The sequence below is a fragment of the Symphalangus syndactylus genome, chromosome 17 (genome assembly GCF_028878055.3).
Source record: "Symphalangus syndactylus isolate Jambi chromosome 17, NHGRI_mSymSyn1-v2.1_pri, whole genome shotgun sequence".
In the NCBI taxonomy this organism is placed as follows: Eukaryota; Metazoa; Chordata; class Mammalia; order Primates; family Hylobatidae; genus Symphalangus; species Symphalangus syndactylus.
Genome location: NC_072439.2, coordinates 81,301,978 through 81,319,913, shown reverse-complemented (window position 1 = coordinate 81,319,913; position 17,936 = coordinate 81,301,978). Strand labels below are relative to the sequence as shown.

The window sequence follows — 17,936 nt, the reverse complement described above, 5'->3', positions numbered from 1 at the left end:
TTCCTATTTGGCCATCTTGCCTCTTTAGTTTTTATTTCTTTTCCTTCAGTAGTCAAAAGTCCTCTCTCTTTGTCTATAACCCATGGGTGTGCAGAGTTGCAAAAGCATATTTAGAGTCAGTATATATGTTTACTTTCTTCCCTTTGGCCAATAACAGTGCTCTGGTTAATGCTATTAATTCAGCCTTCTGAGCAGAAGTCCCCAGAAGGTAAGGCTTGAGCCTTGACCTCCAAGTGTTGGGTAACTACTGCATACCCTGCATATTGCACCCCATCTGTTATGAAACTGCTACCATTAATGAAGTATTCAACATCTGGGCTCTCCAAGGGGGTATCTTTGAGGTCTTTCCATCTCGAGAACACTTCGTCCACTGTATTTATGCGACAGTGAGGAACGTCCTGCCAGCACTGAGGCAACCCACCGTCCTTCCAGTCGGGTTCCTCCACAGGCAGTAGGGTAGCTGAGTCAAGGTATTTACAGTCTCTGGTGTTATCTGAGGATTTTCACACAGAAGTCCTTGATACTTTAGCATTCTAGAGTTGGACAGCCAACGATGTCCTCTTTGCTCCCTTAAGGCGACTACAGTGTGTGGCACCTTAACTATTAACTTCCGACCTAGGGCTAGCTTGTTGGCATCTTCTAGAAGGTTTGTGTTAGCTGCCAATGCCCTGAGGCAGTAGGGCCAACCTAAGGCCACCAAGTCCAGTATTTTGGATAAGTATGTTACTGGCCGAGGCCAAGAGCCCAACAACTGAGTTAAGACTCTTGGCCGGGCGCGGTGGCTCACGCTTGTAATCCCAGCACTTTGGGAGGCCGAGGCGGGCGGATCACGAGGTCAGGAGATCGAGACCACGGTGAAACCCTGTCTCTACTAAAAATACAAAAAATTAGCCGGGCGCGGTGGCGGGCGCCTGTAGTCCCAGCTACTCGGAGAGGCTGAGGCAGGAGAATGGCGTGAACCCGGAAGGTGGAGCTTGCAGTGAGCCGAGATCGTGCCACTGCACTCCAGCCTGGGCGACAGAGCGAGACTCCATCTCAAAAAAAAAAAAAAAAAAAAAAAGACTCTGACTGCCATTCCCTTTCGTTCATCCACATACAAAAAGAGGAGCTTTTTTACATCTGGCAACCCTAGTGCCAGGGCCTGGATGAGAGCTTCCTTTATATCCTTGAAGGCCTTTTCCTCTTCCAGTAGGAAGGGCTCTCTTTCCTTACCTTTGGTAGCCTCATATAAGGGCCTTGCTATAAGGAAGAAGTTTAGAATCCAGATTTGGCAGAATCCTGCCGTGCCTAGAAATTCCCTGACCTGCCACCTTGTAACTGGGGTGGGCAATGCACATACAGCCTCCTTGTGTGCACTTCCAGGCCTGCGCTGGCCTTGGGATACCATGAATCCTACATATCCAACCTCCCCGAAAACAGACTTTTGCCTTCTTCTTGGACACTTCATAACCAGCTTCACACTGCAGGTGAAGAAGCCTCTCTGTTCCTTGGAGGCATTCCTCCCTCATGGGGGCAGCGAATAACAAATCATAAATATATTGTAATAGCACACAATTGTCACTAGGTGGCGTAAAACCCTCAAGATCCGTAGCCAAGGCCTCCTCAAAAATGGCAGAATTCTTAAACCCTTGCAGCATCCTTGTCCAGGTATATTGCAATTGCCCCCACTGGAAGGCAAATATAGGCTGACTTTGGGGAGCAAGCTTCAAACAAAAGAAGGCATCTTACTGGTGCAGCACAGCAACATGGCACATGTATACACATGTAACAAACCTGCATGTTGTGCACATGTAGTCTAGAACTTAAAGTATAATAATAAAAAAAAAAGGAAAAAAAAATAGACATCCTTTAAGTCCAGACATGTGAACCAAGGGGCATCAGCAGGAATCTGTCCCAGCATTGCGTATGGGTTGGGTACTATGGCATGGATAGTGACAATGGTCTTGTTTACTGCCCAGAGATCCTGCACTGGCCTGTATTCTCCATTTGGTTTGCACACTGGCAGCAGAGGAGTATTCCATGAGGACTTGCATTTTACTATAATTACATGTGTATAAACCTGATTTAGATGCTTTGTTATTCCATCAATTGCCTCTCTGAGTAGTGGATTATTGACAGACTCATACCGGGACAGCATGAGGGTTAAGCTCTACTACCATCAGGGGTCTGTTTGCAGCAAGTCCAGGGGGGTTATCCTCAGTCCATACACCCAGGACCTTGAAAAGCATCCCCCACATATTGTGTAGGTCCGCTCCGGTGGCCTTCTAGCACACAGTTCATAGAGCCACCATTCCTCAGCCCTTGGGACAGTTAAAGTCAATACCATTGACTTAGACTTTCCAAACTTCAGTGTCATATTCCCTTTAGGTGTAAAGGAAATTTGTGCCTGAAGTTTCTGGAGTAAGTCTCTCCCCAACAAGGGCACTGGATAATTTGGCATGTATAGAAACTTATCTTGGCAGGGCGTGGTGGCTCACGCCTGTAATCCCAGCACTTTGAGAGGCCGGCCGATCACAAGTTCAGGAGATTGAGACCATCCTGGCTAACATGGTGAAACCCTGTCTCTACTAAAAATACAAAAAATTAGCCAGGCATGGTGGCAGGAGCCTGCAGTCCCAGCTACTCAATAGGCTGAGGCAGGAGAATGGCGTGAACCTGGGAGGCAGAGCTTGCAGTGAGCCGAGATCACACCACTGCTCTCCAGCCTGGGCAACAGAGTGAGACTCCATCTCAAAAAAATAAATAAATAAAAATAATAAAATAAAATAAAAAAGAAACTCATGCTGCACTTTTTGCCCCCCAATAACACATCTCCTTTACTTGCAAAAAGGTCTCTTTTCTTTGGCCCCAGTAGCCCCTACTATAGTAGCACAGTTCTTTGTGCGGGGCTAATTGGGTGAATTTCCACAGAGAAATCAGCACCAGTATCTAGTAAAAAATCCATTAACCGGCCCCCTACTTCCATAGAGACCATAGGCTCCCCAGGGCCTAAAAAGATGGAGCCCAGTCTGTCTCAGTCCTCAAAATTCTCAGTCCCTGCTAAGCCAATCAGATCAGGATTTGCCTTTGAGGTACCATGACTAGCTACCAAATGCTGCACTCGGGTGTTAGACCATTGACCATCATTTCCATCCTTTTCCTTTTCAGGGCACTCATCTTTCCAGTGGCCCATTTGCCTGCACCTTGCACATTGGTTCCTGTCCACCTGGGACCGGCTTTCCTCTCCCGGTGTTGTCTGCCCTCTTCCTTGGCCACTGCCTCAGCTACGCCCTCTAGCAAATCCAGGGTTACTTTCTGCTAGTGCAGCAGCTACAAATTGAGCTGTCTCTGTTTCTATTTCTGGTTTTTCTTTCTTTCTTTGGTTGGGCTGCCTGAGCCACTAATGCCTTGTAATATCCTTCTAGGCAGAGCTGTAGACACTTGGGGTGAGTTTGTGCCACACTGATCCAAGAGTCTATATAAGGAAACTGGTCTGGGTATCCTGGTTGTCCTCCAACTCCAGTGACCACCTTAAACACGCAGCCAATTAATTCCCTGTCTATTGTACCTTCAGAGGGTCGCCCCACATTGAAAGCAGGCCAATCTATCTCACAGTATGTCCTTAACTTTTGAGTATCCAGTTTCATCCCATAATCACCTCTAAATCCTTTTATAAAATTCTTTATCATGCACTCCGAAGGAGTTGGTTTTCACGCTTTCCCTCCCATTTCCTCCCTTGTGGCACACTTTCACTCTCGGGTCCACCAGACTGGGTCCTATTACAGGAGTTTCGGATGCTGCTTAGCCAGGAACGTGTCTTCCTCTGTCACAGCCTGCTGTGGCTGTGAAGCTGGTCCTGTCAGCCGGTCCTATCAGCCGTATGCAGCATCCTAGGTCTGATTTCCCCCGCACTTGCCTCGGAGCACACAGCCCATGCTAAGGGATCTGTGCCTCCCCACATCACTCTCTGCATTGGCCTCTCCCAAGACCGTCTCTTTCACACACTTTCACACACCTCCCCTGCCCCAGGACTCCTCATCGGATGAAACGAGCCTCTCTTGTGTCCCGGGTGGGTTCACACACACCCACACACTCCCAGTTCCTGTCTTCAGATCCATGAGCCACTTTCACTTTGTTAGTGGGGACAAAAGGTTCATCCAAATTGGCAAGTCACTCCTGCCACCCCCAGCCACTCTGGGTTGATTAGTGGTTGTTCCCCAGGAGGTGATCAAGCTTCCCTTCATCCCTATAGGACAGGCTTCCCTGCCTTGGGCCCTTGCTCCTTACCATGGTTTCTGAAGTGCTGGTATCATCCTGCAACCCTGTTCCCAGTTCTGTTACCCTGCTGGGCAGGCCACTGGGATGTGGGAGCTGGTTTCCGTCCGGGTGAAGCTACCCCGCAGCATGCCTTGGATGCCGGGTCTCCCCCAGCCCCAGGGCTCTAGTCCCACAGGCAAAGGAGACAATAAATCTGTTGTCTCCAAACCCAGGGGAGCCCCCAGAAATGTTCTGGGATTTTTAAGGAATCAGAGAGACCGATGGGGTTCAGGAGGATATTTATTATTTAGGTGCACCGGCCCAGTCAGATTAACATCCAAAGGACTGAGCCCTGAACAAAGAGTTAAGTCAGCTTTTAAGCATTTTGTGGGGAAGGGGGGAGATCTGTACAGGGGGAAGCATATTACAAAAGCAAGAAACAAAGACAGTTATTCAGTCAAGACATGCATTACATCATTTCTTACTTTTCAAGGAAAAACATGTTTTGCGACTTGAGTTTATCTGTCTAGTGACCTTGCAGCTGCCCAGCTAGGGAAACAGGGTCTTCACAATGCCTGGGAAGGGAGGAGAGATAACACTCACTAGCCACCAGAAAAACAGGCAGTTAATTTTTAAAGGACTCCAGCTCTTTCTCTTTCTCAAGGGGAATTGGGTTTTCTTACGTACAACTGAGTTTCTGCTTACACACTCTTTAATTTCTTTTAATTCCTTTTCTAACAACGAGTTCTTGAGAGATCTGGTTGTTTAAAACAGTGTGTGGCACGTCCTCCACCTCTTTCTCTTGCTCTCTTGCCATGTGATGTGCCTGCTCCTGCTTTGCTTTCTGCTATGAGTGAAAGTTCCTTGAGGCCTCCCCAGAAGCCAAGCAATGCTGGTGCCATGCTTCCTGTACAGTCTGCAGAATTATGAGCCAATTACACCTTTTTTCTTTATAAATTACCCAGACTCAGGATTTTCTTTATAGCAACACAAGAATGGCCTAACACACCATCTAACACGGGATTCATAACCAGAATATATAAGGAAGTCAAACAATTCGATAGCAAAAAACCCATAACCTGATTAAAAAATGGACAGGCTGGGCACAGTGGCTCACACCTGTAATCTCAGCACTTTGGGAGGCAAAGGTGGGTGGATCACAAGGTCAGCAGGTCAAGACCACCCTGGCCAACATGGTGAAACCCCCTCTCTACTAAAAATACAAAAAAATTGGCTGGGTGTGGTGGTGCACACCTGTAATCCCAGCTACTCAGGAGGCTGAGGCAGGAGAATTGCTTGAACCTGGGAGGCAGAGGTTACAGTGAGTCGAGATCGCACCACTGCACTCCAGCCTGGGTGACAGACCGAGACTCCGTCTCAAAAAAAAAAAAAAAAAAAAAATGGACAAAAAGGCCAGGCATGCCTAAAGTCCCTGCACTTTGGGAGGCCAAGGTGAGTGGATCACTTGAGCACAGGAGTTCAAGACCAGCCTGGGCAACATGGTGAAACCCAGTCGCTACAAAAAATACAAAAAAATTAGCCGAGCATGGTGGCACATGCCTTTGGTCCTAGCTACTTGGGCCATCCTGAGGTGGAATGATCACTTGAACCCAGGATGCGGAAGCTGCAACGAGCCCAGATCACCTCCAGCCTGGGTGACCCCAATTCAAAAAATAAAAAACAAAAATTAAAAAAAAAGGCAAAAGATCGCATAGACATTTCTCAAAGGAAGACATATGAATGGCCATTAGATATGTGAAAAAATGCTCAACCATAATTAGGGAAATGTAAACCAAAACCACATTAAGATATCATCTCACCCCAGTTAAAATGGACATTTGAAAAAAAAGAAAAAATAACAAATGCTGGTGAGGATGTGGAGAAAGGGGAACGCTCATCCACCATTGGTAGGAATGTACAGTAGTACAACCACTATGAAGAACACCATGAAGGTTCCTCAAAAATCTACACATAGAACTATCATACAATCCAGCAATCCCTTTGCAACCTGTGTCCATCAACAGATAAATGGATATAGAAAATGTGGTCTGTATGGACAATATTATGAAAAAGAATGGGATTCTATCATCTGTAACAACATGGATGGAACTGGAGGTCAATATGATAAGTGAAATAAGCCAAGCCTAGAAAGACAAATATTGAATGTTCTCACTTATATCTGGGAGATTAAAAAACGGATCTCCTGGAGGCAGGGTAGAAAGGTAGTTACAAGGCTGGGAAGGGAAGGGGAGAGTAGGAAATTTAGAAAAGTTAGTTAATGGTTACAAGAATACATTTAGATACAAGGAGTAAGTTCTAGTATTTGATAGTACAGTAAGTATAGTTAGCAATAACTTATATAATAATATACTTATATATACTTATAACTTGTTATCTTATTTTGAAATATATATTTTAAAATATATATATATTCAAATACTCTGATTTGACCATTATACATTGCATACATGTATCAAAATAGCATATTACATGTACATTATCAATAAAAATAATAAAGTTATTTGTTGAATGAATGGCCTGTGGCTTTTCAATTCACTTGTGTGTTTAGGCAGCAAAAAATTTCTCCATTTGGCCTTAAGTGGAGACCCACTGGCCTGAATCTTAGGAAGCCTGGATTCATTTTTACTTTTATGAAGAATGTAAAACATACTTCTAAGATGAGATGCATTGATAAGCTGCTACAGGTTTGAAAATCCTGAATGCTTATGGTAAAAAGCCATTTTGGAAGCTGAAGTGTAAATGTTTTAAATGTTTATTTTTGTAAATACTGAGTTTGTGTTTAACATCTGAGCCTCAGGTTTCTAATGTGTGAAACTCAAGAGAGTAATACTACCTCTTAAGTCATTTTGAAAATAATATTGGGTGCAGTGGCTCAGGCCTGTAATCAGCACTTTGGGAGGTGGAGACAGGCCAATCACCTGAGGTCAGGAGTTCAAGACCAGCCTGGCCAACACAGCGAAACAGTCTTTACTGAAAAATACAAAAATTAGCCAGGTGTGGTGGTGGGCACCTGTAATCCCAGCTACTTGGGAGGCTGAGACAAGAATTGCTTGAACCTGGGAGGTGGAGGTTGCAGCCAAAATCGCGGCACTGCACTCTAGCCTGGGTGACAGTGCAAGACTTCGTAAAAAAAAAAAAAAAGAAAATAATGTTAAAAAATGCAGTTATTTAATATAGTGTCTAGCAGACAATAAATGCTTAATAAATGATAGTCATTTTTAGCTTTTACTCACATTTTTTATCTCTGCAGGAATCACATTACCTAGTGAAACTACTTCCCCAGTGTTTACAAAAAAGGACTGAGGGATCCCAGAGATTGCATCCAGGAAAAGAGCAAGCACGCGTGCGCGCGTGTGTGTGTATACGTGTCTGTGTGTATGTGTGTAGTTTAAAAAAGAACAATACATGCCAAAAAAAAAAAAAACCATGAAAGCATTATAAACTTTAAAATTTGTTTACTGAAAATCTGTTTATTAAGGAGTTAACATTTTAGAGTTGGTTCAATACTTTATGGAACTTAAAATCCTGAGTTGCCCCTCAATAATACATACATCTACAGTACAGGCATTTGTACAAAATACTATAATTACTGGTGCTTAACATTATTAGACTTCTTTTCTATAACTTCCATTTGTCAGGTAAATAAAACACTAACCTTTCAAAGTTGCTACAATTTTAGGAGTTCACAAATTCCTCTCTCTCCAGTTTTTATTAGTACATTTTAAATCTCCTTTGGGGACTGGAAGCCAAACCCTCCAAACAAAAGCCTCAGTCTGAACCAACACTGAGAGACAGTAATGTCAGAAGCTCTTTCGTTTTTCACGGAGAGCAAAAATACAGAATATATTTACTAATTTATTTTCCAATAAAAAGAATATACTTTGTATCTGGAGAAAAAAAATGCTTAATTGTCAGGAGTTGCTTTTGGAGAATGATCAATAAGTTCCTTGTCAATTGTCTCATAGTAATACCACGGTCCATCTCCTCTCACACGCATCAATCTTCGTACTTCCAGCTCCTTTAACCTGTAACAAATGGAACAGCAATATTGAGATTCCAGCACTTCCAATGATAAATTTAATGAGCCATTTCCATAAAGGACAATCACTGGAGTCTGCTTTTATGTAAAGTATAATGTCCCTCCACAGACCCTTATGTAGGCATACATGTGGTATACATCTATAAGCAAAATTTGGGACTTGTTTTTGACTTTTATTATGTTGCTTATGTAGGTAGCTATCAAACAGTTTTTTTGTTGTTTTTGTTTTTTTTTTTTTTTGAGACGGAGTCTTGCACAGTTGCCCAGGTCGGAGTGCTATGGTGCAGTCTCAGCTCACTGCAACTTCTCCCTCCCAGGTTCAAGTGATCCTCCTGCCTCAGCCTCCCAAGTAGCTGGGACTACAGGGGCCCACCACCATGCCCAGCTAATTTTTGTATTTTTAGTAGAGACAGGGTTTCATCATGTTGGCCAGGCTGGTCTCTAACTCCTGACCTCGTGACCTGCCTGCCTTGGCCTCCCAAAGTGCTGGGATTACAGGCGTGGGCCACTGCACCCGGCTTACCAAACAGTTTTTAACACCAAAACATTACTCGAATTGATAACGAATTCTCTCCTCCACTGTGCCTGCACAGATCACTTTCATCTGAATTGTTACAGTGCTTTTCCTATCTTCTCACCTTTTAGATGCTAGGAGAGTCATTTACAGAATGTCTACTACTATGGCCATATGCTGTGCCAGGTGCTAGGAATTAACAAGTGAATAAGCTTTTCTGGAGTTTCACATCTTGTGTCTGCCTATCACCATTAGGACAGAAAACTTTCCAAGAGCAGAACTGGTTTTTTATTCACCAGCATTATACCAGGCCCAGTCAACATCAGACACTCAGTCAATATTTATACAAACATAAATAGAAAGCAAGAAAAATCAAGATTAAGAAAAACATTCTCCAACTCTAACATCTACTTACTTGCCCTTGTCATTCTTCACAAATTGAATAATCTCTTATTTTATACAGGTGCTTTCCCTCTTCCATATCTAAGTCTTTGCACAAACGATCACACATTCCTGAAGTAGTCCCTTCTCCATCAAACCTTTTACTTTCTGTTTTTATAGAATACATACTTTTTCATAGGACTAAAAATTTATCACAGTTAAATAAGTCACTTTATGAACCTCAACCAGCTCACTTACCCTATGGGAGATTATATGCCTTTGTGAGGGTATGTTTATTGATCTTTTTTGAAGGATTAAATAACGTTCTCTTTCTTGTCTACTCTTTATAGAGTATAACTATCCAAACCGTGAGTAATTGAAATATTTATCAACATGAGACTAACTGGTTAAATTATGATTCATCCACATAATGGACTACTATGTACCTGCTAAAAATAATGAGAACCTGTATGTAGTAACATGGGAGGAGATTCTACATATACTGTTATGTTTTAAAAAAGCAAGGTATAAAATAAGCATGTGTAGCACCTTCCTATTTCATTAAAAAATAGTAAGCTGGGAGCAGTGACATGTCTGTAGTCCTAGCTACTTGGGAGGCTGAGGTGGGAAGGTTGCTTTAGCTCAGGAGTTCAGGTCCAGCCTGGGCAACACAGCAAGTCCCCATGTCAAATAAAAAAAAACAAAAAAGCCAAAAACAGGCTGGGCAAGCTGACTCATGCCTGTAATCCTAGCACTATGGGAGGCCAAGGCAGGAAGATTGCTTGAGCGCAGGAGTTCCAGATCAGCCTGGCCAACAGAGCAAGATCTCATCTCTACCAAAACAAACAAACAAACAAACAAAACCCCCCAAACAATTAGTTGGGCATGGTGGCCAGCACCTGTGGTCCCAGCTACTCAGGAGGCTGAGGCTGGAGGATTGCTTAAGCCCAGGACGTCGGGGCTGCAGTGAGTCATGACTGCAACACTGCACTCCAGCCCAGGCAACAGAACGAGATCCTGTCTCAAAAAAATTAAAGGAAAACATGGGTGAATATTAAAAAAATAATTTTGGAATTATATATTTACTGATTTAATTATCATCAGAGATCTCTGTATGACACAAAATCCCAAAAGCTAAAGACTGTCAAACCTGACAATAATTATAAATGAGTAAATACATAGGAAGTAATTAAAACACTGATACAAAATGTACTCAAAAATTTATTAGCGGCCAGGTATGGTGGCTCACGTATGTAATCCCAGCACTTTGGGAGGCTGAGGCAGGCAGATCACTTGAGGCCAGGAGTTCAAGACCAGCCTGGCCAACATGGCAAAACCTGCTCTCTACTAAAAATACAAAAATTTGCAGGGCGTGGTGGTGGGCGCCTCCAATCCCAGCTACTCGGGAGGCTGAGGCAGAATCGCTTGAACCCAGAAGGCAGAGGTTGCAGTTAGCCAAGACCACGCCACTGTACTCCAGCCTGGGAGATAGAGCAAAACTGTCTCAAAAAAAAAAAAAAAGAAAATGTTATTAGTTACTATTACAGATTTGTTATCTGAAAATGTAAAAACACTTCTGTGTTGCAAAAATTTCTACACTGCCAAAAGACAATATATAGAGAAAGAAATACACACAGCCAGGTGCAGTGGCTCGCGCCTGTAATCTCAGCATTTTGGGAGGCCCGGAGGGTGGATGGCTTGAGCCCAGGTGTTTGAGACCAGCCTGGGCAACATGGTGAAACCATGTCTTTACAAAAAATACAAAAATTAACTGGGCATGGTGTCATGCACCTGTAATCTTGGCTACTAGGGAGGCTTGGGTGGGAGGACAGCTTGCACCCAGGAGACCAAGGCTGCAGTGAGTCAAGATCATGCCACTGTACTCCAGCCTGGGCAACAGAGCAAGACTTTGTCTCGGGGGGAAAAAAAAGAAAAGAAAGAAAAGAAATACACACAACTAATAGATATATTAAAAAACTACTCAACTTTACAAAGAAATATAAAATTGAAATGATGAGGTGACATTTTTCAATTACCATATCAGCAAAAATGTTTCACTTTGATAAATTCCATTACAGAGAAACATGGAAAACTGAAACATGGAAACTGATGAAGAAACAACTGGTGTAACTTTTTGGAGAAGAGTTCGGCAATATCTACCCAAAGTTTAAAAGCATGTGCTATTTGGCTTATTAATGCCACTTCCAGAAATTTATTTTCCAGATATGTTACATAAATATGTAAACAATATGGGGGAAAATTAAACACAGCAGTATGTATAATAGCAAAAAACTTGGAAAGAACCCAAGTACCAGCAATAGGGGACTGGTTAAAAAAAAACACAGGCACTCCAAGTCAATCCTAAGCCAAAAGAACAAAGCTGGAGGCATCACACTACCTGACTTCAAACTATACTACAAGGCTACAGTAACCAAAACAGCATGGTACTGGTACCAAAACAGACATAGAGACCAATGGAACAGAACAGAGCCCTCAGAAATAATGCTGCATATCTACAACCATCTGATCTTTTTTTTTTTTTTTTTTGAGACAGAGTCTTGCTCTGTCACCCAGGTTGGAGTGCAGTGGCGCAATCTCGGCTCACTGCAAGCTCCGCCTCCCGGATTTATGCCATTCTCCTGCCTCAGCCTCTCTGAGTAGCTGGGACTACAGGCGCCCGCCACCATGCCCGGCTAATTTTTTTTTGTATTTTTAGTAGAGATGGGGTTTCACCGTGGTCTCGATCTCCTGACCTCGTGATCCGCCCGCCTCGGCCTCCCAAAGTGCTGGGATTACAAGCGTGAGCCACCGCGCCCGGCCTAGTATGTATATAAAATATAAGAAAGAAAATCCACATAGCTTTCCATAACAGCATATATCCCTTTCTTTTTAATGGCCACATTATATATTTCATTGGATGGATATATCCATCCATCTGCTTCCCAGCTGGGGCAACAGAGCAAGACTTCCACTCTAAAAAAAAATTTCAGAAATTTAAAAAAGAACTCCTTTTAACCTGACACATATCTCCTAATAGTCTCCTTGTCACCAGTTTCTAATTTTCACTCCAAACGAGCTAATTCTATCTTTATCCCTTTTTTTTTTTGAGATGGAGTCTCGCACTGTCACCCAGGCTGCAGTGCAGTGACATGGTCTCAGCTCACTGCAACCTCTGCCTCCCAGGTTGAAGTGATTCTTCTGCCTCAGCCTCTTGAGTAGCTGGGATTACAGGCACATACCACCACGCCCGGCTGATTTCTGTAGCCTCCCAAAGTGCTGGGATTACAGGTGTGAGCCACTGCATCTGGATGTATCTTTATCCTTTTACATAAAGCATCCTACAATGCTGAAATATTAATAGTTTTATTAATTCTTTTTTTCTGGTGGTTTGCAACCTTAGGAAGATTTTCTTTCCCACCTACCCCCTCTTTTTTCCTACCGTAATTCAACCTTTTCCGCTTCAATCTGAAGGACGGCCATTGTTCTTTCATACATCTTTTCAGGACTATCACAGAAATTACGGGCAATCCATCTCGATATGGGATGCTATAAGAGAAAATTCGTTTAGTATTAGTCCATTTCTGAATAATACTTTGCTTTTCTAGTTGACTATTCTTTAAAATGATCATTTCAGTTAGATAAACCAATAACATCTATGTAACTAATATACATATATATAAAATAATTTTAACAGATTAGGTGGATACTATTTTTGTCCGCATTTTAAAGATAAGTGAATTGCACAAAGTTACACAGCTAATAAATGGCAGCACCTGGACTCAAACCAGGTCTGTCTGACTCCAAAGCTGTGTACTCTTTTCCATTACATTATGCTGAGTATCTTAGGTGGCAGATTCAGAAGCCAAACCCAGGTTTTGGTAATTCAAAAATGGAGCTCTTTGCACCAGTTAGCATAAACGAACTAAGTGTAAGGTCTGCCTTAAGATTTAATGGTTTAAGATTTATATTTAAAATATAATTCATTCAGATAATAAAACATGATGGGACATACTCTATTCAAGGCTCACAATAACACTTGTAAAAACAAATAATAAAATTAATTTTGGGTTTTGGTAGCAGTGGCAGTATGGTATAATGACCAACAGTTCAGGCTCTGGAGTCAAAGTTGTCTGGGTTGAAATAGTGACCCTATCTAGACAGGTCACTTAACTCTTAGCCTCAGTTTCTTCATCTCCAAAGACGGAATAATAATAGTACATTTTACATGGGATGAAATAATAAATATTTGTAAAACACTCAGCACAGTACCTGTTACACAGTAGGTGCTCAATAAATGACAGCTAGCATTACCATTGGCGAAATCTTTCCTAAGGCATTGAACTTAGGATAAATTATGTTACTCTGTTAGGCTGAGAACACACTGCAATCATTCTTTAAAAAATTGTAAAGCTTAAAATGATTTTTAAAAAAATGAAGTACTAAAACTAGTTGTTTATAAAAAGTATGCAAAAAATGTATCTGCTTGATATAAAAAATGAAATATAAAACTCTATCACAGCTGGGCACAGTGGCTCACACCTTTAATCCCAGGACTTTGGGAGGCTGAGGTGGGTGGATCACTTGAGGCCAGGAGTTCGAGAAAAGCCTGGCCAACATGGTAAAATCCTGTCTCTACTAAAAATACAAAAAGTAGCCAGGAGGCCAGGCACGGTGGCTCACGCTTGTAATCCCAGCACTTTGGAAGGCCGAGGCAGGCAGATCACGAGGTCAGGAGATCGAGACCATGATGAAACCCCGTCTCTACTAAAAATACAAAAAATTAGCCAGGCGTGCTGGTGGGCACCTGTAGTCCCAGCTACTCGGAGAGGCTGAGGCAGGAGAATGGCGTGAACCCAGGAGGCGGAGCTTGCAGTGAGCCGAGATTGCCCCACTGCACTCCAGCCTGGGCGACAGGGCAAGACTCCGTCTCAAAAAAAAAAAAAAAAGGTAGCCAGGAGTGGCAGCACACACCCGTGATCCCAGCGACGTGGGAGGCTGAGGCATGAGAATCGCTTGAATGCGGCAGGCAGAAGTTGCAGTGAGCCGAAATCGTGCCACTGCACTCCAGCCTGGGCGACAGAGCAAGATGCTGTCTCAAAAAAACAAAACAAAACAAAATACCTGATTATATCATAATTGAATTAAGACATTAACTAGTGCGTTGACAAGGCATGTAACAGTATGTAATTGTCAATGTCCCATACAAACCTTATAATATTCCCAGTGTTCTGGGATATAGCCTTCTGGAATTTCTGCTAGTTCAGCTTGACCTAATAAGAAAAAATGGTTATGTTCAACTTTAGCATGAGTAGTTTATAAAATTAATTCTTCACCATTAAAGTAAGAAACCAACTTCTTGTGGTTTTAAAGGATCCTTTAAAAAATTTGTACCAATGAAGATATCTAGTATTTTTAATTCACTTTAATCTGGTTGAAAATCAATTCATTTGTTAGACATTTTTAGACATCTCTCTGTGTAAGGCATTATTTATAGGTATTCCATGAGTTTCTCATTTTGTATTTATATACTGTAACAAGATATAATAAAAGACATATTATTCCTTCTGGTCTTCCCTATACCTATGATACAAAACATTTTAGGATTCAAGGTGTTAGAAGTACTTTGAACAAAATTTTCCATGAAAATCTAATGTTTACTGTCATTGACATTTTCATTTTTTGTAAGAGGATTATAGTGTATTTTTTTTTTTTTTTTTTTGGGACAGAGTCTCACTCTGTTGCCCAGGCTGGAGTGCGATGGCACGATCTCAGTTCATTGCAACCTCCACCTCCTGGGTTCAAGCCATTCGCCTGCTTCAGCCTCCTGAGTAGCTGGGATTACAGGCGCCCGTCACCACGCCCAGCTAATTTTTTGTATTTTTAGTAGAGACGGGGTTTCACTATGTCGGCCAGGCTGGTCTCAAACCCCTGACCTCATGATCTGCCCGCCTCAGCCTCTCAAAGTGCTAGGATTACAGGCGTGAGCCACTGTGCCCGGCTGAGGATTATAGTTTTATATGTTCTAGGATGGATTAAAAAATTCTTAGTTGAGATTTGGTTATTTTAAGATAAACTGCCATGCTTATGCTTATTTAATTATTTAAAGAGCTTTTCATTACAATATCCATAATTTCTTTTTTATGTTAATGTACATATGTTTAAAAAATTTTTCCAATCTGGTGGTGCTGGCAGGGGATGGAAGTGACTTACCAATGAATACATTCACCAGAGTTATGAAAATTGCTACTGGAATCCCAGTCAATGCAATGTAGAATCTCTAAGATAAAAAATAGAAAAGTGTTTCTCATGACCATTTCGTAACTCTCCCCACACACAAATCATCCTCATATGATTTCCTCATATTTCTTATAAAATAAACTTGCCAAATTGGGCATACAGTACCAAATTATTGATTTCTGTGATTTTACTTTTTGGTAAAGCAATGCCATGAAAGAAAATAATACGTTAAGAACAAAAGTGTAAAAACATCAGGGTGATTTCTACCACTTAACAGGATTTGAGCTGGTCATAACAAGAAAAGTAAGGGTTCAACCAAGGAGATGAAAAAGGTCATTAAACACAATGGAAGGGCAAGAGAAAGTTTTAAGGTCAGTACTCAAATGATGATTCAGAGCTTTATCTACAGTGGCAGATGGTCTAGACAATCTCCCATTTTCTAAGCCTCTACTTTGTTCCTACAGAGCCTTGAGACAGAAATATAGTCAGCATTCTAAATAAGCAATGTAATTATATTATTGCTAAATTAAGATTGCACTATAGATCCCTGTTACTCTCTGAAATCAATGTTCTTGAACAACATATAAATATAAAATCATATCCCAAAATAATGTAGCTCCTTTATTTAAACAAGTCTTTCAACAAGTTCTTTGGTAATTTAAAGAATATTTTAGTTATAGGAACACAGATTCTATTTCGAAACGCCATAATCTTCAGAAGAAAGGAATGGTTCAAGTTTTACCTCCATTTAGTGTAAATCCTTTTGTGATTAAGGAAAGCTTCCCTAATTTAAAGATAAATTCAATAACAAATCAGACTTTACAATCTCAGTATCTTCTACAGAAAGAAATATAAATTTACAAAATAAAATATTTCATAAAATGAAAGATGTTTTCTAAAGAGGCAAAAATTTTTTCCCTGTTACATGCAAAGACTTTAATTCAACAAAAAATTTAAACTTACCAGTAACTTCAAAAAACGCCTGTCATAGAATCTAGAAGGTTTGATGACAAATAGTCTTTTCCCATGGTCTCCACTGTGTCGAACAGGAGCTGGAAATATTGAATTACCCTGTTTCATACAAGGTTCATATGGGTATACTGTTATATTCTGAGTTAAAATCAGATTATTAAAAAAATACAAGGATCCTTTTGTAGCTCATAAGCAGGATGACTGGGTTTTCACACTCATGTGTGAGATGTGCCTCCCTCAAACCTTGTTATGAGGGAGGCACATTACCCATCTGACATGAAACAAAAAGAAAATATACATTCTTAGATGTTTAATATGAGTTAAGATTTTAAAATGTCTTATTTGAGTAATAAGGCCAGGTCAGACAGGGTATCTTTAAACAAAGATGGATCTACTGTTCTAAAGTATAACTTTCCTCATTGTAATTCAAAGTTAAAGTATCTAAATAATCATTTTAATTTGTTTCAATAGCAGGTAGGGAGGTTAGGTACTTAATGAGCTGCTTATCTGTGTCTCCTCTGCAACAAATATTTGCTAATGCTGCAAAAGAAATACATTTAATTTAAATTATTCCATTATGCCATTTCACATGACACATTATCTGTATTATATGTATCATTACGCTGCAAAATAGATGGAAAGGACCAGCAGTATTTATTCAACAAATCACCAGCAGGAATTAGAACTTGTTATCAAACTACACACTCTAAAATATCTTGATAAAATCACGTGGTAACCCATTGCTGATTAAGAATATCCTCTTCAAGTCTCCCCCCTGACAGAATTTAATCAAGCCTTGCTGGAAGTAAACTGAGGCAAAATTTCACTTCTGGATCCTCTTTTTACATTCTTCCTCTTGAAGGTCTGGAAGGATCACTAGAGGCATTCCAAGCCGTTTCCACTGGGAACAGGAAAGGATCTAGCTGTTACTTAGAAACTGAAGGTTCCTATGTTTTCACTGTGTAACTACTCTCAAGGATATTTTGCATGTGAGTCACTGTGGAATAAAAAACTTTAATTTCCCATTAAAGGAATTTCAGTCAAATAGATGTCAGAAAGATCTGAATCTTTTGTTCATGTTTAATGTCTGGAATGCCGTCCCCTCTCCTGAAATCTATGTTAGGCCCAGATAACATCTTATCTTCCAAGATTCCAACATTCTTCCCAACCACACGAGATCTTTCCTACTTTCGAATTACTGTATGTTATTGTGACGTGTATATTTGTGTTCACTGCTGCCACTTTTAAGTATAAATATTTTGAAAGCAGGAACTAGCTTCTTAATTTTGGTAACACCTGCAGCAGCTTGCAGTTAGTTTGGGAGGTTGATTCACAAGAGAATTAGAAACTGGCATGAATTTACTACATATAATTCATACTACTAAGGCTTTTTAAATAACAAGATTAAGAGAATTTGACAAAGTAAGTATGGACTTCAGCAAATCATCTGAAAGATACATAACAGAATTTTTTTTGTGGACTAGATGAAGAAAACGGGTTGGATGACAGTACAAAGTACTCATTAATTCAATACAT

General features: G+C 41.0%; 1 protein-coding gene and 1 non-coding gene across 4 annotated transcripts in view; one reads left to right on the top strand and one right to left on the bottom strand.

Annotated features, from left to right (window-relative positions):
- Positions 1-7,692: 7,692 nt before the first annotated feature.
- NDUFB5 (NADH:ubiquinone oxidoreductase subunit B5) overlaps positions 7,693-17,936 on the bottom strand; it is a 19,052-nt gene continuing 8,808 nt past the window's right edge. The window contains exons 2-6 of one of the 3 annotated variants that reach the window (XM_063621847.1): positions 16,392-16,480; positions 15,402-15,468; positions 14,400-14,461; positions 12,631-12,737; positions 7,693-8,282 (exon numbers count right to left, since the gene is read on the bottom strand). In XM_063621847.1, coding sequence (XP_063477917.1) covers positions 8,162-8,282; positions 12,631-12,737; positions 14,400-14,461; positions 15,402-15,468; positions 16,392-16,480 — 446 coding nt within the window. In that variant the 3' untranslated portion in view covers positions 7,693-8,161. The remainder of the gene's footprint in view (positions 8,283-12,630; positions 12,738-14,399; positions 14,462-15,401; positions 15,469-16,391; positions 16,481-17,936) is intronic. The other 2 variants (XM_063621849.1, XM_063621848.1) reach the window with 2 other exon arrangements.
- Positions 16,574-16,677, top strand: LOC134733388 (small nucleolar RNA U13). The gene has a single exon (XR_010116833.1). It is a non-coding gene; the product is annotated as a small nucleolar RNA U13 (small nucleolar RNA).